The 26,949-nt window shown below is 36.9% G+C and overlaps 1 protein-coding gene across 1 annotated transcript; it reads right to left on the minus strand.

Annotated features, from left to right (window-relative positions):
* Positions 1-1,773: 1,773 nt before the first annotated feature.
* LOC123702245 (ionotropic receptor 25a) lies at positions 1,774-26,859 on the minus strand. The gene is made up of 18 exons (XM_045649938.1): positions 26,844-26,859; positions 24,974-25,120; positions 24,064-24,255; positions 23,568-23,734; positions 23,272-23,445; positions 22,581-22,771; positions 21,975-22,134; positions 20,904-21,020; positions 13,944-14,048; positions 10,004-10,103; positions 9,117-9,294; positions 7,693-7,876; positions 6,664-6,785; positions 5,969-6,081; positions 4,954-5,044; positions 3,883-4,044; positions 3,239-3,312; positions 1,774-2,211 (listed from the first exon to the last, which is right to left on the minus strand). The coding sequence occupies exons 1-18, from the start codon at positions 26,857-26,859 to the stop codon at positions 1,916-1,918; spliced, it is 2,589 nt and encodes an 862-aa protein (XP_045505894.1). The 3' UTR covers positions 1,774-1,915.
* Between the last annotated feature and the right edge of the window lie 90 nt (positions 26,860-26,949).

The following is a 26,949-nucleotide window of genomic DNA, read 5'->3' on the forward strand; positions in this document are numbered from 1 at the left end:
TTAAAAACATATTCCTCGCTACAGCTAGATACGTTACCCGCTCTCTATTTTGGCAAGAAAAAACTCAGCTAAGTGCCCGAGTTTCACTTAGTCACGCACCATTCAGCGTCGTGGCTGGACGTTCTTTTTATATTTTAATCGGCAGTTGTTATTACGAAATACATGAGTGAGACATGTATTATGTCTCGTGCGTGAGAGTGAAAGAGAGAACAACTGTATTGGTGATAATGCGTTAGTAAGTAGGTATGTATTAATTACGCTGTTTTTTAGTGCAATGATGTTGGCGTATGCCGCGTCTACTAGTATAATAGGTCATAGCCTCGATACACATCCTCGCGCATTATTATTGGATAAGCACCCTTAAACTCTATAACGGCTCGAGGAGGGTTCATAAGGAGAGAAAACACGAAAAAGGGCAGTAGAGCAGAACAACGTATATTGGATCAGCTAGTTTTATATTATACTAGCTTACCGCCCGCGGCTTCACCCATTTTTTCTAAAACCTAATAAATTATATCCTAAAACCTTCCTCTTGAATCACTCTATCTATTAAAAAAAACCGCATCAAAATCCGTTGCCTAGTTGTAAAGATTTAAGCAGTATGTATAATGTATACAGGGTTACTTGTAAAACACCAGAAACCTCGCAGGACAAGATAGCTAACATCATAAGTAACAACATATTTTGTTCTACGACTTTTGGCATAACGCAAAAAATTATTTTTAAATGTTCTATTTATTATCGACAGGACGACGCGACGCCCCCTTCCCCCTCTCGTTCGCTCCTTGTGTACATAATTTTTGGGATGCGCGTAGAATTTATAATAATCAAACGGAAAATTAAATGAATATTTATCTAATATATAAAAATCAATGCCACTTTTCGTTGTAATTCCATAACTCGAGAACGGCTGAACCGATTTCGATAATTCTTTTTTTATTATATTCCTTGAAGTACGAGGATGGTTCTTATGTAGAGAAAACGTTAATATGTACCACGGGCGAAGCCGGGGCGGACCGCTAGTTTTTGTATGAAAATAAAATCTAACAAATTATCAAAAGTCGTAGAACAAATGTTGTTACTTATGATGTTAGCTATCTTGTCCTGCGAGGTTGCTGGTGTTTTACAAGTAACCCTGTATATAATATTATACAGCAGATCACCTGAATTGTTATGAATGATCCTCGGTTATGGGATAGATAGTGCACATAGTATAGGATAGTGTTGATGTTATTGAATAAAAGACACATTTTTCTATTATATTTTATTGCATAGGTACTCTAAAATAAATTGTTTTATAACTACAGTGTTCATACTACATTATATCTCAGACATTTAGAGAAAAACTAAACAGATAGTCAACTATATTTTCAAGCATAAGTGGAACATAGAATAAAATATAGTGGTAAGAAATAAATATGTGAAATCTAAGACAAATTATAAACTCTAAATCTATGGGTATACGGTCTATAATCAGTATTCTACGAATTTGCATGCATCTAGAAATATCCATCACTACAATATGAACTCTAAACCTATATTAGTAAGATCCATAATCCACTATTGGTAAGATCCATGATCCACTTTTTAATAAATACCAATTTACGAAGCTACTACATTAGTCACATTCAAGAAGCTTATAGTCACATTGCAATATAATCTATGACGTTACGTTCTATAATCCAAAATTTTAGTACCTACTTATAAACGAAATATCTATAGTCTATAATATAGTCACTAAATCCATACTATTATGGTCTATAATTCAATATACATAATTTATAATGCAGTCTAGAATACAATATGAATTCTAAATCTATACAGGTAAGGTCTATAATGCATATTATTGTGTACACACTAATATTCGAAAATGCTACATAACTCACACTACAAAATGAACTCTAAATCTATAGACTTATGGTCTATAATCCGTATTTCGTGGATACACATTTATATACGACACACCCTTAGCCGGCTTAAAACTGTCACCGATTGTCACAGTTTTGACAGTTTTCTTTCTTTTTCTTAATTTACCGACGCTCTCTTTTATTTTCTTCGGCAAAGTTTTAGTGTCGGGAAAAGCTTCTTTTTCCAAATTAGCGTCTAAAGCTTGGATTTTGTTTTTTTCCTTACGCTTGTAGTAAAAGACCTCCCAGGCTAGTGTTAGCATTGCTAGGCCTAGGCCAAATAGGGTTGCTATGAATACGCCGCCTGGAAAAAAAAATTAATAATAGTTTTTTTATGTTTTTTTACCATTTATTTCATTTCCATAATACTCGGGTACCACCAGAAGGACGGTACCCGGATCTTTGGAAGGCTTACGTGGGGACACGGATCCAACACGCAGAGGCCCTTTCGAGAATTTTAATGTGTTGTGTACACCAGCCGCAGCCTGCCCATGACTGCACTATAGAGATACAGCCCTGGGCAGTCCGCGGCCGATGTAGGACTATTGCAAGATAAGGAAACAAAATAAACTGGGCTATGGAATGGGATGTTAATGGACCGGAATTAAGGACTATGGAAGACTATGGCACCTGCCTTTCTACTAAGATATAGCAAAAAATTGTTGGCAGGTGGTGACTCGCCCTCTCACTGTATGGGCCCCCGAAATAAGTCGCTGCAATAGTGCGACAAGGGGGCAACATATTGTGAGCAGCTAAGGGTGGAGAGGCGTCCCTGGACTTTAAACTCCGATCACGCGCTCCCTGAGGGTCCAGCATCACGTGCCCACTCGCCACTTACGCTTCGCATCCACCCTTCGAGCTAAAAGCTCTCGCGACTCCACTCTGGCCGGCCGGTTAAGGCAAGCCAGAGGTGGGGGTCCTGTCCTCGTCAGGCTTCACTCCGACCGGCCGGTGAAGGCAAGCCGGAGATGAAGACAGGGGCCTCCCCCGGGAACACTCGGTTCCCGCGGGGTCGCTACTCCCCGACACCCCGCCACAAGGTGTCCTGCGGGTTGACTGATTGCACGGGTGGAATATCTACTGTCACGTAGACAAGAGATATTCCAACCGTGGGCGATGGGGTCGTCACATCCCTACGCCCTTACCATTTATTTCATTACTATTAGCACAGATTGTATGATAAAGGAAGAATGTTATTTAATTAAATCATCTATAACTAAACATATATTTTTTTGTAGAAAAGACTGCCAATCAGAATTTTCTGTAATAATATTATGATGATACAAAATACAATAAAAAATGTTTAATTTTGAATATAAACAATGTTTTACCCAAACTTTCTAATGTTATTCCTTCGGATTCGTCTGCATCAGGGCATGATTGACGAGCCGTTTCATTCCAATACCTACAAAAATAAAATAATGTCTATTAATAATATTTATACATAAAAATGCATCTCTGTTTTCCTGAGTCACGGCATTACGCGTGAACGGCTAGACCGATTTCGATAATTCTTATTTTGATGTGTTTTTATTTTAAGGAAAAGCGAAAACATAACGGCCATAAACGGGTTTGACGTCAATTTTCGCGAAAACAGAACAACGTCTGTCGGGTCAGCTAGTGTTAAAATCCAAAAAAGTTGAACACTAAACGTAAACGTAGGTTACTTTATTTCAAAAACATATACGAGAAGATTTGAAACAGGGAATGAATATAACCAACGACAACAAAAACGGAAAGTCACTTTTTCAAAAATGCGCATATTGTAGTGTGTGCAAAAAAACTATGTTATGCTTTTATAATATTCAAAATTATTATTTTTTTACTACTCACTTAGAAGCCAGCTGTTCCAGAAACCGCTCCTTCTGCAGGTCAAGCAGGGTCCTGTATATTATATTCGTCCATGGTAATAGTTAAGGTACCTGCCCTTATTGACCCGTCTCAAAAATACACCCTGTATAGATGATGAACTCACTTAGAAGCCAGTTGCTCCAGGAACCTTTCCTTCTGCAAGTCCAGCAGAGTTCTGGACAGGTCCTCCTGTAACCTGGAGCCCTGCTGGACGGCTATCGCATAGGGCTGCTCAGCGAATACCTCGCCAACCTCGGTTAGGTTGCAGTTACGGGTTATTTCGTATCTGGGAAAATTATTACTACGTTGAATTTGATATTTTTGGTTTTATGGCATTTAAATGCTTTATAAATATAAATTTATAAAGAATAGAAAAAATTCGATCACGAGGCGGGGCTCGAACCTGCATACTTTCGCGCCATTCCGGGGCGGATGCCTGACCAAATCGGCCAATGAACGAGAAAGAGGCAACTTTTTATCCCGGGAAAATGACGCAATCCCGGAAATTTTTGATTTACTTATAGTATTCTATGTTTGTTATTTTTATAATTTCAAGAATTTAAAAGAATATGTTGCCGACCAAACTCGATTTGAGGACAAACTAGTTTTGCCTGGTTTTGTTTTGAACTGGTTTTTATTGTTTGTTTTTTTTACAAGTCTTAATTGTAACGATAATCAACATTATGTTATACTAGCTTCCGCCCGCGACTCCGTCCGCGCGGATGTCGGTCTTCGCGTGGATGGTTATTTCTCCATTTTGAGTACCTCTGTCAATAACATCTTATAAATATCTATTGGACCCAATTCCCAAATACGGCTAGGCCTATAATAATACGCAACGTGTGTTCGCGGTTCTACGGAACAACGTCTATGGATAAAACTGAAAAATTAAGATTAATTTTTTTCTACGTATTTTTCCAGGATAAAAAGTATCCTATTTTACGCCCAGGATAATAAGGTATAATTATACCAAGTTTCATCGAAATCGAACCGCTAGTTTTCACGTGATGCCTTCACATACAGACAGACAGACAGACAGACAGACAGACAGACAAAAATTTTTTTAATCACATATTTGGGTTTGGTATCGATCCAGTAACACCCCCTGCTATTTATTTTTTCAATATTTTCAATGTACAGAATTGACCCTTCTACAGATTTATTATATTATGTATGTATAGATTTCCTCACTAACTTGACTTCAGCGGAATCGTGTATGAACGCAAAATCTGCTTCTGTATGTTCGTTCACTTGCTGGAATCCTGTTAAAGCGTCTGGAACTGGTCCTGTAAGAAATAGTTGTTTTAATTTTTAGTTTTAAGTATTAAAATGTTTAAACAAATTCAAGAATAGATAAGTCGCAGGAAAATTGTATTATTTCGTTTACAAACGCTCCGCATATTGTAATACTAGTTTAACGCCCGCGTCTTCGCCCGCTTTGTCTAAAACCTGATAAATTATATACTAAAACCTTCCTCTTGAATCACTCTATCTATTAAAAAAACCGCATCAAAATCCGTTGCGTAGTTTAAAAGATTTAAGCATACAAAAGGATAAGAACATAGGGACATAGGGACAGAAAAAGCGACTTTGTTTAATACTATGTAGTGATAACACAGACTAATAATATATAATATATTACGTATGTACAAGTGATACCGTGAATTTACTTTTTCCAAACGTCCACAAAAAGACAGTTGCGAGCCGACTACTTATGTGTAGTTAAAAATACAATGATCCTAAACTAACCCTTTGCCCGCGTTTTTCAAGAAAAACCCGTTCCCGTGGGTTTTTCGGGATAAAACCTATCTTATGTGTTAATCATTTACATATATCATGAATTCATTAATTAATAGTATTGTTATTAACATATGTATTTATACGGAGATAGTTTTAATTTGTGCTAAATTTCATTAAAATCGGTTGAGTAGTATTTGCGTGAAAGAGTAACAAACACACACATACACATACATCATCCGCACAAACTTTCGTACCTATCTATACTAATATTATAAAGCTGAAGAGTTTGTTTGTTTGAACGCGCTAATCTCAGGAACTACTGGTCCGATTTGAAAAATTATTTCAGTGTTAGATAGCCCATTTATCGAGGAAGGTTATAGGCTATATTTCATCACGCTAAGACCAACAGGAGTGAAGTAATGCGGGTGAAACCGTGAAGCTTAGCTAGTGTTATATAATAATACAAATACCTGAAGCATTGATTGCCAGTAGTATGTGTCCATATTGCTCTCTGATGGGATAGTCCCATACTCGGTATTGGGCTTGGTCAGATGTCGCGTTTAGAGTTATCTCCTTCCATACTCTGGAAATAAATAATTTATTAATTATCAGTTATACTTTTAATGTAGTTTTGTTTTTTTGAAGTGAAACTTCTTTAGGCGCGTTGAGAGTAAAATTTCAAGGTCGCGTCATGGCAATACCGACAGGCCACCTGGCCAAAGAAGTTTCACTTCTGACACGTGTACTTTTTGTTTTTTGAAGAAACTGTAATTTTAACTACAATTCGCAAAAAAAACGGTAGTTTTATTTGAGAATATTAAATTATTAAGCTATATTTATTTTAGTAGTTCCATTTCTTTTATTTTTATTGTTTTTGGAAACAAAAAACTTTAATGATATCTATTATCTACTAACAAAAACCATAAATTTTTAATCAATTTTTATATTTCCTTTTTATACCATTATTTCCGCTCTAGTAGTATCTTATTTTATTCCTTACATCTGGGAATCTGTAAATCAAACGATGTTTCAAGTTTGTTCGTTTGAACACACTAATCTCAGGAACTACTGAACCAATTTCAAAAATTATTTCATCATTCGATATGTACACGATCCCTGAGTACTATGTATATACAAGCGAAGCCGGGGTGAACCGCTAGTTTACCTGTACAAAGTGTCTTCAGCAAACTTCATATTGATAAAATATTGGTGTACTGTAGACCCTTCTACTACGGTATAGTTTATACGGGACTGTCTCGCTAGCTGTTCTAGTGATGACACAGGAGTCTGTTTAATAAAAAGAAGAATCTAAATTTATAAAGAATAGAAAAAATTCGATCACTCAGCGGGACTCGAACCCGCATCCTTTCGCGCTATTCCGGGGCGGATGCGTGACCAACTCAGCCACTCGTGACCCGCCTGAGCAATCGAATTTATTATATTCGGGTTCGAGTCCCGCCTCATAAATTTATATTTATAAAGCATTTGAATGCCATGAAACTAAAAATATAAATTTTAACGAAGAAAGAATCGTTTATCAAATAATATATTAAGTTAGAAAGAAGAGCTTTTTGTAGACACAAATACAATAACTTAAGAATAACTTATACAATATCATCTTCCACTTATTTACATAATCTGTGGAAATTCATATAATACTAGCTTTCCGCCCGCAGCTTCACCCGCGTAGGAAAGGAAAACACGCATAGTTCCCATAGTCGTAGGATTTCCGGGTTCAAAACTATCCTATGTCCTTTCTCACATCTCAAAGTATCTCTGTAGCAAATATCAGATAAATCAGTTCAGTGGTTGTGACGTGAGGAAGAGCCAAACAGACAGACAGACATAGTTATTTTCACATTTATGATATTGAGTAGGATACGACATGGAAATTTATGTATTTTTTTTTTAGTTAATAGTTACAAATAAGTTCATTTTTTTGCTTAATATTAAAATAAATATTATCACTAGGTACATAGTATAAAACAAAGTCGCTTTTTCTGTCCCTATGTCCCTATGTATGCTTAAATCTTTAAAACTACGCAACGGATTTTGATGCGGTTTTTTGTAGTAGGTATATAGAGTGATTCAAGAGGAAGGTTTTAGTATATTATTTATTATGTTTTAGACAAAACGGGCGAAGCCGCGGGCGGAAAGCTAGTTAAATAATAATGAAGCTACATAAATCATATACCTGCATCCTTTCAACTGTCAAAAACGCCGCCAAATTGGCGGTAAATGTTGCCAACATTAAAACGACGAATAGCCAATACGCTGCGACCAACGTTCGACCGGACAGCGCTTTTGGCGCTTCCCCGCCCCCTTGCGGCGTGAACGATGTTAGCGCGAACCAGAAACTCTCTTTTAGTGTGAACTCTCTGAAATATTAAGGGGGGTTAGGCGGTCAACGAAAATTCAGCTATTCGGGCCTGAGGTATAGAAATAAGAAAACTCACAAGACACAAACATGATTATTTATTAAAAATTGTATACCTACCTATTTAAAAAATTTGTTAAATTGTATCGAACAGTTGTACTCTAAGTATATTTTTATTTTTGTGTCAGATATATTATATGGATAATGAAAATTACGGTATAAGATAAAAACCTACTTAGGTTTTTATTTGGTTTCCATTTAAATTAAGAAAGGATAAGATTAGCCGATATTATTAAGCAGATTTATTCCTAAAATGCTTACCAAGATGAATAGCCATAGCCATTACATTTATTCCAAATCAATTTTAGGGCTATCGCATATTACTCTTATGTCGCCTCTACACATATGCCAGCGCATTCGCCAGCGCGCTGGCGGTGCGCTTGCAAACGCGCTTGTGAGTAATCCACACATTGGAAGGTCGTTCAGTATGGTTTGGTTCGAGCCAATGTGCGGACGGATTCAAAATGGATGTAACAAACAAAGAAATAAACACACTTTCACATTTATAATATTAAAATAATATTAAAGTAGGATGCTCTTTGTGAAGTAAAACATTGTGAGGAAAACGGCATGTCCAAGAACCTTATTTATTTGGCACTTTTAATACATACAACATTTTTATTTTTATTGTACTTATTTTTTGGGTTCCACAGGCAGTTTTAACTCTGATAGAGCTCAATAAATTTAAATGTTTCCTCGTTACTCATATTGTTCGCCATTTTGTCAAGTTAGGTGTTAATTCGCCGCAAGAAAAAAACGTGCACTCCTGATCGCTGCTACAGTCAAACTGATCGCGCGGCCAATGTGTGGATGGTGCGCCAAGCTTGCGACAAGTGTCCTTTGATGTTTCCGACACCGCGCGGCAAGCTCGCAAGCGCGCTGGCCAACGTTCAAATACCTACCACCAGCGCGCGAACGCCCGTTCTACACATTGGACAAGTGCATGTGCCAACGCGCTTGCCAACGCGTTGGCCTATGTGTAGTGCCGGCATTAGAGCTAGCGCGCAAGAACAACTTTTGTCTCCGCAACTAGTTAGTCTCTCCCATCACCTCTATTGGCTAGTAAGGAAGTGCGCGCACGTAGCGTCGCAACCTCCTATAGATTTGATGGGAGAGACAAAATAGTTGCTGAAACAAAAGTTGCTCTTGCGCGCTAGCTCTTAAATTTTAACTATTATCACCTGCAAGGATAAGGATATGCGTCCGGGTTATTCCTAGCTGAATACGGCGAGTACTTCTCTAGCAACCAGATCATGAAGCCGGTCAGCAGCAGCGCCGCTACGATGCTCAGCCACACCTCCGTGCGGAGTACTGTCATGAACTTGAAGAGGGATGTCTTGCGGATCGGTTTCCGGATTACTGATAATAAAATTAGTACCTAACACGCTTTAATAAAATAAACTCATGAAATTGTTTTATTGTCACCTAGATATCCTATTTCAAATTATTAAATACTAGCTAAGGTATAATTATACCAAGTTTCATCGAAATCGAACCGATGGTTTTCACGTGATGCCTTCACATACAGACAGACAGACAGACAAAAATTTTTTTAATCACATATTTGGGTTTGGTATCGATCCAGTAACACCCCCTGGTATTTATTTTTTCAAATTTTCAATGTACAGAATTGACCCTTCTACAGATTTATTATATTATGTATAGATATAGATATACGTTTAAAGTGGGCAAAAATCGAGTCTAAAGGAGTAAGTAATGAAACATAGGTACCTACAGGTGACTGTAAATAGGCGATTCAAAAAGGTTACTAAAAATTTTTTTGAATAGTGATGTAGTTACCTAGTTAGCTGTTGTTGAAAAATATTTCGTATTTTTATGGTATTTTGGACTATGAGAAGGTGTGACCCGAAATGCAGTAATAAGACGTCAACGTCATAGACCAAAAACAATATTTTATCGATTTATGTTTCTTACAAGTAATTCAAGATGTGTGTTAGTCATATTTAGTCAGTTATTGTCTGTTATCCTATATTTCAAGATACGTTTTAGTCAAACATACCTAGTGATTTGATCAGTAATTTTTCTTGTTCTCTAAGATTGCACTCACCAATAAGAATCCCGGTTTGATCGAAGTATGGAGCCACAAAGTCTATAACTTCCTCTCTTTCCGCCGTCATCGTTAACGCTGCTATTGACATATCTGTTTCCTAAAATATTTTACATTTTAAGAACCTATACTATAGCAGTTAGGTTGACCGCCTCCTTGGTACAGTGGTTGACGCGTGAGCGTAGCACCGAGTGGTCCTGGGCAGGGCCGTCTTAGACTATGCCGGGGCCCTTGGGCACACAAGAATTGGGGGCCCTTTGAAACCAAACTAGGTATACAATTTTTTTCCCTTAAATATGTTTTTGCCCTAAATTGAAACTTAAAGAAGTAATAAGAAATGAGAAAATTTCTATGTAAAATTTTTGCTCCATTTTTTTATACATTTTACAAAAAAGTTACTTCTGACCAATCTTGTATTATATGGTCTTTTGAGGAAACTTGTTTTCCTTATTTTTTTATATAGGTAATATTCATTTGAAACGCTGCTAAAATTGTTCAAAGGATTATTAAAAAAAATACAAAATTAACTGTCATTCCGGTACGTGAATTAAAAAACATATTCCAGATTATAAATAAAAAAAAAATTAGGAGATTTCGCGATTTATGTTGAAACGATAAGTTTTATCATAAAATCATTTAGGTGTGAAGTGATTTAAGAAACGTTTGCATTTAATAAGGATGGGATAAGTTTATAAATCGTTATATCTTAGAAAATGGTAGGAAGCTACATCTTAGGAAAATAATGTATTGATTCTTTTGTATAGATAATTTTATGATCTACAATTTGGGTAAAAGTGGTTATATGATAAAACTTACCGTTTCGGTAAAAATCACGAAAAACCTATATATTATCTATTGACTTTTAGGAAAAAAAATTTTCCTAGTAACAGAAGGTTAGGAAATTTTAATATATTTTTGAAGTGAAACTTCTTTAGGCGCGTTGAAGGCGCGTTAAGAATGGTCTCATCATAACAAATAACAATACCGTAACGTCATGGAGTAATTCAACGATTTTGGTATCTTATAATCTTGCCAAAGAAGTGGGCTATTTAGCACCGAAATAATTTTTCAAATCGCACCAGTAGTTCCCGAGATTAGCGCGTTCAAACAAAGAGTTCGAGTTCGTGTTCGTGTTCGTGTTCGTGTTCGTGTTCGTGTTCGTGTTCGTGATCGTGTTCGTGTTCGTGTTCGTGCTCGTGCTCGTGCTCGTGCTCGTGCTCGTGCTCGTGCTCGTGCTCGTGCTCGTGCTCGTGCTCGTGCTCGTGCTCGTGCTCGTGCTCGTGCTCGTGCTCGTGCTCGTGCTCGTGCTCGTGCTCGTGCTCGTGCTCGTGCTCGTGCTCGTGCTCGTGCTCGTGCTCGTGCTCGTGCTCGTGCTCGTGCTCGTGCTCGTGCTCGTGCTCGTGCTCGTGATCGTGATCGTGATCGTGATCGTGATCGTGATCGTGATCGTGATCGTGTTCGTGTTCGTGTTCGTGTTCGTGTTCGTGTTCGTGTTCGTGTTCGTGTTCGTGTTCGTGCTAGTGCTAGTGCTCGTGTTCGTGTTCGTGTTCGTGTTCGTGTTCGTGTTCGTGTTCGTGTTCGTGTTCGTGTTCGTGTTCGTGTTCGTGTTCGTGTTCGTGTTCGTGTTCGTGTTCGTGTTCGTGTTCGTGTTCGTGTTCGTGTTCGTGTTCGTGTTCGTGTTCGTGTTCGTGTTCGTGTTCGTGTTCGTGTTCGTGTTCGTGTTCGTGTTCGTGTTCGTGTTCGTGTTCGTGTTCGTGTTCGTGTTCGTGTTCGTGTTCGTGTTCGTGTTCGTGTTCGTGTTCGTGTTCGTGTTCGTGTTCGTGTTCGTGTTCGTGTTCGTGTTCGTAACTTATAATCTTGCCAAAGAAGTGGGCTATTTAGCACCGAAATAATTTTTCAAATCGCACCAGTAGTTCCCGAGATTAGCACGTTCAAACAAAAAGTTCGAGTTCGTGTTCGTGCTCGTGCTCGTGATCGTGATCGTGATCGTGTTCGTGTTCGTGTTCGTGTTCGTGTTCGTGTTCGTGTTCGTGTTCGTGTTCGTGTTCGTGTTCGTGTTCGTGTTCGTGTTCGTGTTCGTGTTCGTGTTCGTGTTCGTGTTCGTGTTCGTGTTCGTGTTCGTGTTCGTGTTCGTGTTCGTGTTCGTGTTCGTGTTCGTGTTCGTGTTCGTGCTCGTGCTCGTGCTCGTGCTCGTGCTCGTGCTCGTGCTCGTGCTCGTGCTCGTGCTCGTGCTCGTGCTCGTGCTCGTGCTCGTGTTCGTGTTCGTGTTCGTGTTCGTGTTCGTGTTCGTGTTCGTATCTTATAATCTTGCCAAAGAAGTGGGCTATTTAGCACCGAAATAATTTTTCAAATCGCACGAGTAGTTCCCGAGATTAGCGCGTTCAAACAAAGAGTTCGTGTTCGTGTTCGTGCTCGTGCTCGTGCTCGTGCTCGTGCTCGTGCTCGTGCTCGTGCTCGTGCTCGTGATCGTGATCGTGATCGTGTTCGTGTTCGTGTTCGTGTTCGTGCTCGTGCTCGTGCTCGTGCTCGTGCTCGTGCTCGTGCTCGTGCTCGTGCTCGTGCTCGTGCTCGTGTTCGTGTTCGTGTTCGTGTTCGTGTTCGTGTTCGTGCTCGTGCTCGTGCTCGTGCTCGTGCTCGTGCTCGTGCTCGTGCTCGTGCTCGTGCTCGTGCTCGTGCTCGTGCTCGTGTTCGTGTTCGTGTTCGTGTTCGTGTTCGTGTTCGTGTTCGTGTTCGTGTTCGTGTTCGTGTTCGTGTTCGTATCTTATAATCTTGCCAAAGAAGTGGGCTATTTAGCACCGAAATAATTTTTCAAATCGCACCAGTAGTTCCCGAGATTAGCGCGTTCAAACAAAGAGTTCGAGTTCGTGTTCGTGTTCGTGTTCGTGTTCGTGTTCGTGTTCGTGTTCTTGTTCTTGTTCGTGTTCGTGTTCGTGTTCGTGTTCGTGTTCGTGTTCGTGTTCGTGTAGTGTTTGGAGTTTGAGTTTGAATTTGAATTTGTGTTAATGTTTGTGATCGTGATCGTGATCGTGATCGTGCTCGTGCTCGTGATCGTGTTCGTGTTCGTGTTCGTGTTCGGGTTCGTGTTAGTGTTTGGAGTTTGAGTTTGAATTTGTGTTAATGTTTGTGATCGTGATCTTGATCGTGATCGAGATCGTGATCGTGTTCGTGATCGTGATCGTGATCGTGATCGTGTTCGTGATCGTGTTCGTGTTCGTGTTCGTGCTCGTGCTCGTGCTCGTGTTCGTGTTCGTGTTCGTGTTCGTGCTCGTGCTCGTGCTCGTGCTCGTGCTCGTGCTCGTGTTCGTGCTCGTGCTCGTGCTCGTGCTCGTGCTCGTGCTCGTGCTCGTGCTCGTGCTCGTGCTCGTGCTCGTGCTCGTGCTCGTGCTCGTGCTCGTGCTCGTGCTCGTGCTCGTGCTCGTGCTCGTGCTCGTGCTCGTGCTCGTGCTCGTGCTCGTGTTCGTGTTCGTGTTCGTGTTCGTGTTCGTGTTCGTGTTCGTGTTCGTGTTCGTGTTCGTGCTCGTGCTCGTGCTCGTGCTCGTGCTCGTGCTCGTGCTCTTGCTCGTGTTCGTGTTCGTGTTCGTGTTCTTGTTCGTGTTCGTGTTCGTGTTCTTGTTCGTGTTCGTGTTCGTGTTCGTGTTCGTGTTCGTGTTCGTGTTCGTGTTCGTGTTCGTGTTCGTGTTCGTGTTCGTGTTCGTGTAGTGTTTGGAGTTTGAGTTTGAATTTTAATTTGTGTTAATGTTTGTGATCGTGATCGTGATCGTGATCGTGATCGTGATCGTGCTCGTGCTCGTGATCGTGTTCGTGTTCGTGTTCGTGTTCGGGTTCGTGTTTGTGTTCGTGTTCGTGTTCGTGGTCGTGTTCGTGACTCGTGTTCGTGTTCGTGTTCGTGTTTGTGTTTGAGATTGAGTTTGAATTTGAATTTGAATTTGAGTATACTTACCCCAGTCATAAGATCTCCGACAACACCGTCCCAGGTACCATTAGCGAGGCGCTTGCCAAAGTCTCCCACTTTTGGGGTAACTATCTCATAGTCAAAACCCATTGCCTAATTACATAATAGTTATTATTTATTTGTTTAAAAAATCTTATGTCTTTACAATTTACATAATATCACAGACTAATAATAATATACTAAGTATACAAATAATATTAAGTAATAAAAAAATGAAATATGAATTTCGTCGATACAAATGAAGTTATGAATTGTTATCTAAGTACAACTACTAGGCAGTTACATTTCATTTAATATTACATATTAGTTATTGTATGAAAAATAACAAACAAAAATAATTGTCTTTATAATCCATGATAAGTATATCAACAATGGGTAGGCAATAAAATTCTGAAGTCCTAAATATATTTATTTACACACGATTGAGATAAGTAACATTACATATTATTATTATTAACTATAATAAAAATAAGTCTGATTTTTCTGACGCTAAGTATATCTCCAGAACGCACGAACCGATTTCCACGGATTTGCATTCGTCGGAAAGGGTTCTGGCTGATCTGGCTCCGTGAGGTTTGTAGCAAAGAAAATCCAGGAATCATTTCAAAAGAAAAGCGGGAAAACCGAGAAAATCATTTTTCACATACAGCGCCTTATGTAACATTTCGTTTTGTATTTAAATGTAAGGTGGCGAAACGGAGTTCGCCGGGTCCGCCAGTTAACTATCCTACTAATATTATAAACGCGAAAGTTTGTATGGATGTATGGATGTTTGTTACTCTTTCACGTAAAAACTACTGAACCGATTACAATGAAATTTAGCACACATATAGAGGGTAACTTGGATTAACACATAGGATAGTTTTTATCCCGGAAATCCCACGGGAACGGGAACTATGCGGGTTTTCCTTTGCAAACGAGGGTGAAGCCGCGGGCGGAAATCTAGTAATATATAATGTTACTTATCTAAATCTAAATCTAAATATTTTTGAAAAAGTTCAGTACAATATTTCATCGCGAAACATATATAAAAAAACAGAGAAGCTTCTAGCAAGAATTATAAAAAACTCTATATAAAGGAGACAAGTGAAACGCTCGGACGCTAGATATCAACTGGTTTATTGTATGAAATAAAATTGTAACACAACGCACGCTCGCAAGTCGCATCTTGCGCTGTCATCATTTTCACACATTTAGGTATAACTATAAGTACGTGTCGCCACAACATTCCCCCCCTTTTTTTAAAAAAAAAATGTGTAACAATAGTTAAAATTATACAATACAATATATAAAAACCTAAAACAAAAACATTACCATTTAGTTTATCTAGTTACAAACATTTTAAATAAGCTAGGAACATAATATAACATATTTTATGTTTATAAATTACATACCTATTTAAACTTGCTGCATTCGTTTCTGAATAACATTATCCATCTCCTTTCTAAAACATTTATTTACTCTCCCAGTACATTTACCGCAACACAAATAACATAAAATAATTATAATTAACAATAGAACTGTAACAGATAAGTAATAATGATTCTTCATGTGTCTTTCGATATTATTAAAGTCCAATTGATTAGCTCCATTTTGAGCTATAATTATTTCTTCGTTCTTACTGTAACTTTTACCCATTTTGAAAATAATTTTACTTTATATTAATAAAATAAGATAAGTAATGTACTTTTAATGAGGTTTGATAGCAAATGAAACAAATATCATAAGACGTAAGTAAATTGCATTGTAACTGTGACCTACATAAAAATATGCAACGCTTATAAAAATCTACTTGATAATTTCGTAACTCGCCCGCTTCGTGTGGTACGAGGTACGAACTTATCGCTATTTGAAAATGAAACGCTTCGCTTAGACTTACTTACTAATTGGGGTTCCTTACTTGAATGTTGCGGCCTATAGGTTGTTACAAAAAAATATTATATAAATTATTAACTAATTGCAAGATTGAACTGTATAAATAAAGTTTAATAAAAATGCTAAAAGAGTGACCATATTATTACCTATGTAATCCGATATAACTTACTTAGTAAATAGGTACTAATTATTATAAAACACGAAATACTAAATAGGCATCTTCAATGCGTAAAAAAAAAACTATCGTATTACTTTATTCTTTCGCAATAGGTACACAAAAATGTAAAATATGCACAATATAATGTTAATCACATTTATGTAAAACATGTAATGATAAACAGTAATAATATGAAACAATAAAAACAAACTAAATTACTTTAAAACGTTGTATAGTGAACAATTAATATAAAAATTTGTATAAAACGCGATAGCTACATGTAAAAAAAAAAAAAAAAAAAATGTATATAACACACAAGTATGATACATTGAATAACAGCACAGATAATGCTTAGAATTAAAGACCGTGTGAAGTACTATATATCGGCGAATCGCACGGGTCGTCGGATTACGCGACCGCTCCTAGTTACGCTTATGGGCGGCGCATGCTGAACCGACTTCGATACAGGAGTGTTATGCGGAACAATATTGTTCTCCACATTAACATCATCTTTTAATATAAAGGCTGGCTTCAACCTATCGATAGAAATCCTAACCTTTCTATTTGGCATTTGTATAACAAAACTTTTATTACCACGACTTATGACGCTGTATGGGCCATCGTAAGGTGGTTGAAGTGATTTTCTTACCGTATCATTTCTAACAAATACTTGATTGCATTCTTTCAAATCTGAATGTACGAAAATATTTCTAGAATTATATTGACGTATTGATTTAGGTCTTAATTTGCTAATTATATTTCTAATATGCTTAACATAATCATGTGCCTCGTTAAAATGATGTTCGCTATTTTCAAAAAATTCACCTGGAATTCTTATGTTTGTACCATACACCATTTCGCTTGCACTAATACTAGTATCTACGCGTGGAACTACTCTTAATCCTAACAATACTGTACTTAACTCTGTTAACCAATTATTTGACTCACTCATTCTGGCCATAAGGGCTGCCTTAAGAGATCTGTGCCATCTTTCTACTTTTCCGTTACTCTCTGGGTGAAAACTAGTTGTTCTTATTTTATTTATTCCAAATAATTTCATTAGTTGCTGGAACAAATTGCTTTCGAATTGGGTTCCTCGATCACTTGTCAACCTGATAGGACATCCAAACCTGCTTATCCACCCATTGTATATAACCTTTGCTACTTTTTCCGCATGTATATCTCTTATAGGAAAAGCTTCCGGCCACCCCGTGAACCTATCTATAACCGTGACTAAATACCTATAGCCCTCAGGTGTGCTAGGTAACGGACCTACTATATCTACATGTATGTGTTCAAAGCGTTGGCATGATGGGAAAGTACCTAACTCGGATTTGTTATGACGTTGTACTTTTGCACGTTGACATTTAATACATGTTTTCGCCCACTGCCCTACCTCTTTATTCATACCTGGCCAGTAATATCTATTTGCTACCATTTTTCTACTAGTGCGAATACCGGGATGGCTTAAATTATGGATTATATCAAAAGCGATTTTTCTAAACTTCTCTGTTAAATAAGGACGAGCTTTCTGTCCGCTAACGTTACAAACAATTGACTTATCGCATGTCGGTACTAAAATTTCCCTAAATTGCGTATTGTCCTTGACTAACTCTTGTAATTCTCTATCTTTACTCTGCTCTTCCGCTAATTCATTATAATCTATTACACTTTGACCTGATATACTTTCTATTCGTGATAAACAGTCCGCGACTACATTTTGTTCACCTGATATGTGACGTATGTCTGTTGTAAACTCACTTATATATAATAATTGCCTTGTTCTCCTAGCTACCTCTTTCTCACAGTTCTTTTTAGTAAAGGCGTATGTTAAAGGTTTATGATCTGTAAAGACTATTATTTGTCTCCCTTCTATTAAATTTTGAAAATGTTGTATTGACATATAAATAGCTAATAATTCGCGATCATATGCGGAGTATTTCTGTTGGGAATCTGTGATCTTTTTGGAAAAATAACCTAATGGTTGCCATTCATTATTAACAAATTGTTGCAAAACCGCACCTATGCATGTGTTCGAGGCGTCAGTAAAAAGTGCTAACTCGCAATCGGGCAACGGATGCGCTAACGTTACAGCATGTCGTAACTGTCGCCTACATTCCAAAAATGCTTTGTCAGCTGACTCATTCCACGTAATTACAGTATTATCGCGTTTCTTTGAACCATGTATAAATGAATTTAATATAGCTTGATTTTCTGCGGCTTTAGGTAAATGTGACCTATAAAAATTGACCATCCCTAAAAATCTACGTAGTTCCTCTACCGTTTTTGGTTTAGGAAAATTTTCAATAACCTTTACTTTACTCTCTAATGGATGGATACCGTTTGTATTTACCTTGTAGCCTAAAAATTCTATTTCTGTCTTACCAAAATCGCATTTACTTAAATTAATAGTTATACCATATTTGTCAAATCTTTCAAATATTAATTTTAAATGTTCCCTATGTTCCTCTAAGCTATTACTTGCTAAAATGACGTCATCTAAATAACAAAATAAAAAGTCAAATCCCTGTAAAACAATACAATTCATAAATCTTTGGAACGTTTGCGCAGCATTTCGCATGCCAAACATCATTCTAGTAAATTCAAACAATCCAAAAGGTGTAATAATCGCAGTTTTGGGAATGTCGTCTGGATGATTTAATATGCAATGATAAGCTCTATTTATGTCTATCCGCGAAAATATCTTTTTATTTGCTAACAGGTAAGTAAAATCCCTTAGTCTCGGAATAGGGTATCTATCAGGAATAGTAACAGCGTTTAGCCTCCTATAATCACCTACTGGTCTTATCTCGCCTCCTTTTTTAGGTACTATGTGCAACGGACTAGCCCAAGGACTTTTCGATGGCCTGCATATGCCCATCTCTTGCATTACCTGGAACTCCTCTTTAACCCTTCTATACCTATCTGGCGGCAATGGCCGCGCCCGCGCGTAAACTGGTGGACCAGTGGTTTCAATATGATGATAAATGGCATGAGTAGGTGTTTCCTTAAACGAAACTGGTTTTGTTATATTAGGAAATTCTTTCAACAAATTATAAAGCGGGTGTGTATCCATAATCGTACATATTGGTGCCTGCGACGAATTAGTTATAGAACAAACAACATTCAAGTTAGTTACCCTGTCAACAAGTTTCTTATTTCTTAAATCTACTAATAAATTATGAAACTCTAAAAAATCCGCTCCTAATATAGGTTGGCTTACGTCTGCAATTACAAATGTCCATCGATAAGACCTTCTTAAATTTAAATTTAAATGTATTGTTTTTACACCATAAGTTTTAATTTCGCTATTATTCGCGGCAAAAAGTTTATAATTAGAACACTCACCGGACAGCTTCTGCTTACGTGTTACTGGTACCACCGAAATATTTGCACCTGTGTCCACTAAAAATGTCATTCCGGTCTCCTTATCGAATACACTAAGACGGTGATTCTTGTTAGGTACGTGATCCACCGCCGATATCCGTACCGCACTTAGTTTTCCGGTGAAGATGACCGAGATGGCGCTTTCCAGGCACACGGCTTTTCACAGGCTCGAGCTCGCTCACGAAAACGAAAGTGGTATCTGCACAACCAGTTTGGATGTTCTGGAGTCATGCGTGGTCTTGACGATGATCTGGAACGCGCTCTTCCTCGAAATCCTCCTCGTCCACGGCCATACCCTCGAAAACGGCTGCGGTGGTATTGTTGTCGCCTGTCCTTCACCTCCTCGCGCAGTGATGCAATTTCCAAATTCATTTTGTGCATCTGAGTAACCAAATCGCTGACTGGAAACTGGTGTTGACTACTGGAACTATGGACTTCAGCAATCTGTTCTCCCTTCATATTTTCCAATATTTTATCTGCCATGTTCGCGAGATTGTCTAGCGTCTGATCTTGACTCACGGTTAAGACAGCTCGTACTGAAGATGGTAACCTTGAGAGCCATAAACTATGGATGGTTTTATCAGAAACTTGGGTATTTCGGCCAAGTTCCTTCATGCGCCGTAGTAAATGTGACGGTTTTTGTGAGCCCAAATCCATTTCACTTACTAGTTTCTGGAACTGTCTGTCTGCACTTTCTTCATACACTTGCAAGAGCCGCTCCTTTATAGCATCGTACTTGTTGTTTTCAGGTGGTGAAAAACAGATATCACTGATTTGCTGCAGTGTTTCGCATCCTAATTTGGTGATAACAAGGTCGTATTTCGCTGCGTCTCCTAACTTTTGCGGGCGTACTATGGTTTCTAGTTGGAAAAACCACAGTCTCGGCATTGCAGTCCAAAACTCTGGTATGCGAGAACCGACGCTGATTGCTGCTAATTCTCCTTGTCCTTCCTCCATCTTATATGTAGCGTCTCTATCTGAATCTCGTTTTTCTGGTGTTGGCGTCGGTTCCGTAGCTGGTGCTGCGACTTGTTTTCCTGACATGGGAAACATAGCGAGTTGATATCACTTCTCACGCCACGTCACTTCACGTATCGTATCGTGCTGAGATCACGTCGGGGTCACCAATGTTAAGTTGCGTGAATAAAGGAGACAAGTGAAACGCTCGGACGCTAGATATCAACTGGTTTATTGTATGAAATAAAATTGTAACACAACGCACGCTCGCAAGTCGCATCTTGCGCTGTCATCATTTTCACACATTTAGGTATAACTATAAGTACGTGTCGCCACAAATGAAAAAAAATGTCGTGTGGTTTTATGAAACCACGGTAAAAGTGAAACTTTTTTTCACACTAAGTATAGATATTTAACTAAAAATTATCGTATTTGTACGATAATTATCGTACGTATCGTGCGTCACGCGACATGCGCTACACAGACCAAAAAGTTTGAGACGATGTAATGTATGATGTAAAAAAGTTTCACTTTAAAAATAAGAATCAAAAGCTTAAAAAGTATATATATACCTCCGCAATTTTATCAATCAAGTCAATGCAATAGCCATAATACATTGGTTCACCATCTTCTGTGAACATGGGTTGTCCGGTTTCTGGGTCTAGCTTTTGTAACGTCCAAGGTACTGCCTAATAATAAAAAAAGTGTTATTAATATTCAAATTTCAAAATATTTTAAACTGTACATTAACATTAAATAAATAATAAATATTATAGGACATTATTACACAAATCGACCTAGTCCCACAGTAAGCTCAATTAAGGCTTGTGTTGTGGGTAATAGGCGACGATAAATATAATATTTAATAAATACATATATAGATAATAACACCCAGACCCAAAAACAAATAATTGAGTTCATCACACAAATATTTGCCCCGACCGGGGATCGAACCCGGGACCGTCGGCTCAGTAGGCAGTTACTTTACCACTGCGCCAACCGCGTCGTCAACATTCATAAAATCGCTTCATCTTTTAACCCACAAAAATAGTAAGTACCTACTTAGGTTTATTTTTTTTTTCCACGGCCGCGGCGCCAGCTCCGAACAGTCAGAAATTATTGGAAAATATATTCTTTAGAGAGTTTTTCAAGTATATCAGTATACTAGCTTACCGCCCGTGGCTTCGCCCGCTTTGTTTAAAACCTCATAAATTATATACTAAAACCTTCCTCTTGAATCACTCTATCTATTAAAAAAACGCATCAAAATCCGTTGCGTAGTTTTAAAGATTTAAGCATACAAAGGGACATAGGGACAGAGAAAGCGACTTTGTTTTATACTATGTAGTGATGTACTACCTATGTAGGGACTTTAACTTTATGTTTATTTGGTTTACACTCTCATTTTTTTAGCGAAAATAATAAAAAAATGCGACTTTGGTTTAAATGGTGATAATTCACTTTTATTAGGATTTTAGGCTACAGACGATTAATTCGATTTTTTTACCAAAAACCAAATAGATCCAACCAAAGATTTCATTTCAATTAAGTTTTTAATGAATAGACATTTTTTTTTACAAAATTACTATCATATGACACATAGCCAATAAACAACCACACCAATAAATTGCAGAAAAACCTACAGGATACGTTCCTATCCTGAAGAAATTCCTCAAAGGTTCCAACTCAACTCCCGGCAGTAACTTGTACTCCTCCGTGGCTGACCAATCAGCTATCTTTTGGAGACCTTTGTCTTGCTTGTAGGTTGATAGGATATACCGTGATCTGAGGTTGAGAATGTATCTGAAATATTATTTTATTAATAGAGGCGTAATTAGTTTTTTACCTATACCTATAATATCATAAAGGGTTTGTTTGTTTGAACGCGTTAATCTCAATTATTACTGGTCCGATTTGAAAAATTATTTCGGTGTTAGATAGCCCATTTATCGAGAAAGGCTAGGCTATCATTACGCTAAGATTAACAGGAGCGGAGCACTGCAGATAAAACCGCGCAGCACAGCTAGTTTTATTTATATAGAGAGACTAGTGGTCCGCCCCGGCTTCGCCCGTGGTACCTACATGTTTAAACTATCCTATCTCTCAAGTTGGATCGAACTGCACATGGTGTGCGAATTTTATTATAATCGGTTAAGTGGTTTAGGAGTCCATTGAGGACAAACATTGTGACACGAGATTTATATATATTAAGAAGATTATGATAAATTGAAATGCAATATTTAACTCACTTATCACTATTCCAGTAGAATAAGCTTTCATTATTTAGATTTTCGTCTTGCAACATCTTATATAACTGGTCTCTTGTGCCATTTTCACTTTGTGGATCGTCACATAGGATTTTTGGTGCTTCTTCAATATCCATTTTAATTAGTGTTTCTGTTACGTATTTGATTAGATTGTTCAAAATTTGTTGTTTTCTCTGTAAAATCAGTAACTAAATGAAAACTTTCTTTTTTAAATTGGCTGCATTTTTGACGTGACAACGTCTTATAATTCGATAGAGCCGGTTGCACGCACGAAAAAACATGACTCATGCGTCGTTACCTCGCTCTGAGGCGTTCCGTAAGGCTTGAAGTGCAAGCGAGAGCGCGGAACGAGCGACAAAGAAACACAATCGGCCTTAAGACGTTGTCACGTTCAACTACTTCAACTATCGTCAGTAAACCGACTTTACAGACAACCATTTTTTTTTACTTTACATTTTGATGAATGATCATTATTAGGTATTACTTTTTTATTATTAATATATTACTTATTGTATTAGTAATTACGTCCTTTAATATTTATTCCGTAATCAAATTATGTATTCAAAATCTAATTGAAATAACTTAATATGTATTCAAAGAGAAAAATAACATATATCTCTCAAACGTATAACATTTTTATTGAAAAATAACAAAAGCATTTCTTTTAATATACCTGCATATTTTCAGAACAAGTACACTCGCTCATACCAAGTAACTTGCAGCATTCAGTTGAATCTAGCTGAAGAAGAACAGTGGGTAGAATTAACTGCGCCGGGTCCAGTGTTTCATAGTCGGTTACAACGAGATTCCAACGATAATCTCTCTTTACTAATCTTTCCTTGACAGCCTATTTAACATTATTCTCATTTAATTATACATTTTTATCACAGTCACAATTCTACAATTACATAAAAAGTTAATAGCACAGTACCAAACATTGATCCCTGTGGAACACCGTGTGAAACTCACTCGTTTATATGTAGTAGTAACGAAGCTATGGTCTCCCAGGATAACATAGAAGCTTGGTTCAGGTCGCATTTTGCTTAGAGATTTGGCAGAATCTCTAGTTAGGCCAGCGTGCACCCACACACGTATGTTTGAGTTACCGAGAAGGGTGTATAACGTTCTATCGACATCTAAAAGTAAATTTAAATTTATGATAGATAAATTATAGAGCTTCATTATTATTTGAATTTACGTAGCTCAATAATCGACATTATTTACGAATTAGATTCTTTATCAAAAAATTATAATAGAATATTTCTGTATAAGAAATGTGTTTAGTTTTAGATCTTGGAGAAGGGGGATGAAAAAATCTACTTCAATGAAGCTATGTACAAAGATATCCCTATAAAACACATATTAAACAAACTACAATAAAAAAAGGCAATGTAACAAAACTTAAGTAATTAAAAGAAGACAATATTAATAGAACATTTAATTTACAATACGTAATTCAACCTACCACTCTCACTTTCAACCAATATAGCTGCATCTGAAGCATTCCTTGATTCCAAATATTTATCTATTGCAGTCACAAGCTGTTGCGAATCTAATAGTGTTCTTATTATTGGTAGACCTAAATTCATAATCATTTCCCAGGGCGACCAAGATAGATCTATGATTATTGATACTCCTTTTGATAATGACGCGCATACTATAAAACGAATAAGAGTCGTAATATAGGTAAAAAAAATATATTGATTCCTTTAGTTCTTACATAAATAGAATTAATAAAAATAGATGCAGATGGAAAGAAGCAGCATAAAGCAAAGTAAATAAGTTGGAGCTATTTGTAGGGCGATAGACCCAGTGGTGGGCTGCGTGGCTAGTGTTGGAGGGATTTGTTATAAAATCAAACTAAAAATGCACTAATTAATTTATTGCTAGAATCACTGCTATTACACTTTTACTTGTTACTTAATTGTTACTGTTATTGTTAATTATTATATTATATGTTAATTATTATGTTAAATAAATGTTATAATTATGTTATATGTTTAATGTTAATGTTAATGTTACGCGTCGCGACGGTAATATGTTATTTTGTGGACTGTTGATTGTGGACTGACTTAAATTTATGTTAAACGCCGCCCGCGATACCTAGTATTGCTGACTAGGGTGTTCGGTGGTCATTGCACCGAACACTATTAAGCCTACAGCTATTATAAACACGAAAGTTTTGGAGGGAATATGTAGGAATATGCCTGTCTGTCAGTCTGTAGGTAATCTGTATGCTCAAGGCTTACCACGCTGAAACTAGGTACTCAATGAAACTTGGCAAATTTGAGTTCTTCTGTCTTTCTTCATCTAATTTTTATTACGTCATCACTTCAAAAATCTACAAATAATTCTTAAATATTTTAAATGCCTACATTTATTATATGCGTCTTCTTCATTTTCTCTGTCCAATACAATGATATCGTCTTTTATTTGAAGTCCCGACTTTGTTTCTTCTGTTAATTTGATAGCTTTGCCTATCTGTTCTGGCAGATCCAAATCATGGTTTTCTATTATAAATACTGCAATAATTTTAATAACAATTAATTCATAGTTAATAATTTTCAAGGAAATACAATAAACGAATGTTAACTACGGTTTATCCATAAAACCATCTACTGCTTTATATTTATCAATCGACTTTAAGAAAAAGAGGAGGTTCTGAAGTCGAATACATTTTTTATCTTTTTAGTGTTTGTCAGAACTTTCGACTGGGTGAACCGATATTGATGATTTTTATTTATTTGAAAGCTAGTGCCTTCCGGTTTTGAATAAAAATAATTATTTTACTTACCATATCTCAAACTAGCCTCAGAAACAATGCAACCCAAATTGATGAAGAAAATTAATAAAAATAAAAAATACACTTCCATTGTTAAATTTTGTAATAAAAATCAATTTGTACACGATCGGCAGGTTTTACAACGACCGATTTTACTAATAAGTATTATTGATATGTATTCTTGTAATAAAAATGGTATTAACAACGTTAAACAAATGTAAAAAATAATTCTTAATCTTTCAAACATCACTATTAAATATTTAAAAATTTAAATAAAACATTTTTTTTTCTTTTTCTACTGGCAATAATCAAAATTCTTTAAAAAAAAAGAAACAAAAATGGCGCCAATATGACTTGCCGTTACTGCTATACGGACATTTCAAGACGGTAGCCTTTGATATGAAATATGATTTAGACGGGCTATGGTTTTCTTAAATAAATTATTAGAATATGGAAGGGTGAGCCGCTAAACAAAGGGGTTACGTGATTTAATACATTATCTTGTACAGTCGCGTAAAAAATAAAGTTAAACATACCGGAAGGAAGTTAGCGCGGAAAGTTTATTTTTTTTAATTATTAATATCTCAAAAAATTGCTCCATGCTCCATCAGAATCTGTAATTGCTCCACTTCTATAATTATTAGTTTATTTATAATTAATTTAAAAAAAAATCCAAATACTGAAAACTTGATTTCCTTATAGAATGATAAATTATATTCACTTTTCATAAAAAAAATTTTTGCAAAAAAATTGCTCCCGATTTGCTCTATCAATTACAAAAAAAATATTTAATTTTGTTAATTTTTACAATAATTAACTGAAAAAATATGTTTGCATAGTAAACTACTGCGCTGTGACGTCATCAATTATTGTCGTTGCGACGCATAAGGGAAGGGCCATATTTACATGTATCAGCACTACAGCGATATCTGTAGACCTTAATGTTAATGTTTTTTTTATTTATATTATTTACTAGATTTCCGCCCGCGGCTTCGTCCGAGTTTTCAAAGGAAAACCCGCATAGTATCTAAATACTATCTATGGGCGCGCTGCTTCGTAGGATATATTTTTTTAAGTATGAAACTTAAAAAAATATATCCTTAAACATAAGCATTTAATCACTCTGCCAAAAATCACGCTTAAAATCATACAGGGACGGAGACTGCGACAGCGAATTTGTTTTATACTAAGTATGTATGTAGTGATACATCAGGCGATAGCTAAAATTACAATTATTTCACTTTTCACAACGATTGTACCCTGTTTTATTCAATAAGCCCTACCTCGTCGGTAAACAAGCGTGGGAATGCTACAACCGGTAGCATATTATATTAACTACGTCCTTAGCTTTGATTTGATTATAGCCAATAGCCATACCTACTAATATAACAAATTAAAATTCATATTTCTTTATTTGTAGAATGTAGATTTACAAAGATGTTAGGTAGGTAGGTACAGATTACATAGACTCTTAAACATTCTGGCTTGTAATTGAGCATGCAAATCTATACTAATATTAGGTATAAAGCTGAAGAGTTTGTTTGTTTGTTTGAACGCGCTAATCTCGGG

This window comes from Colias croceus, chromosome 23 (assembly GCF_905220415.1).
Source record: "Colias croceus chromosome 23, ilColCroc2.1".
NCBI lineage: Eukaryota > Metazoa > Arthropoda > Insecta > Lepidoptera > Pieridae > Colias > Colias croceus.

Bases quoted from the DNA above. Each gene is read 5' to 3' on its own strand.
- LOC123702245 (XM_045649938.1), bottom strand. The intron at 24,256-24,973 runs GTAGGCATTTAA...TTCGTTTTATAG, and splicing joins AGAAGACGCATATAATAAAT to TATGCGCGTCATTATCAAAA. The intron at 6,786-7,692 runs GTATATGATTTA...TTTATTAAACAG, and splicing joins TGACAGTTGAAAGGATGCAG to ACTCCTGTGTCATCACTAGA.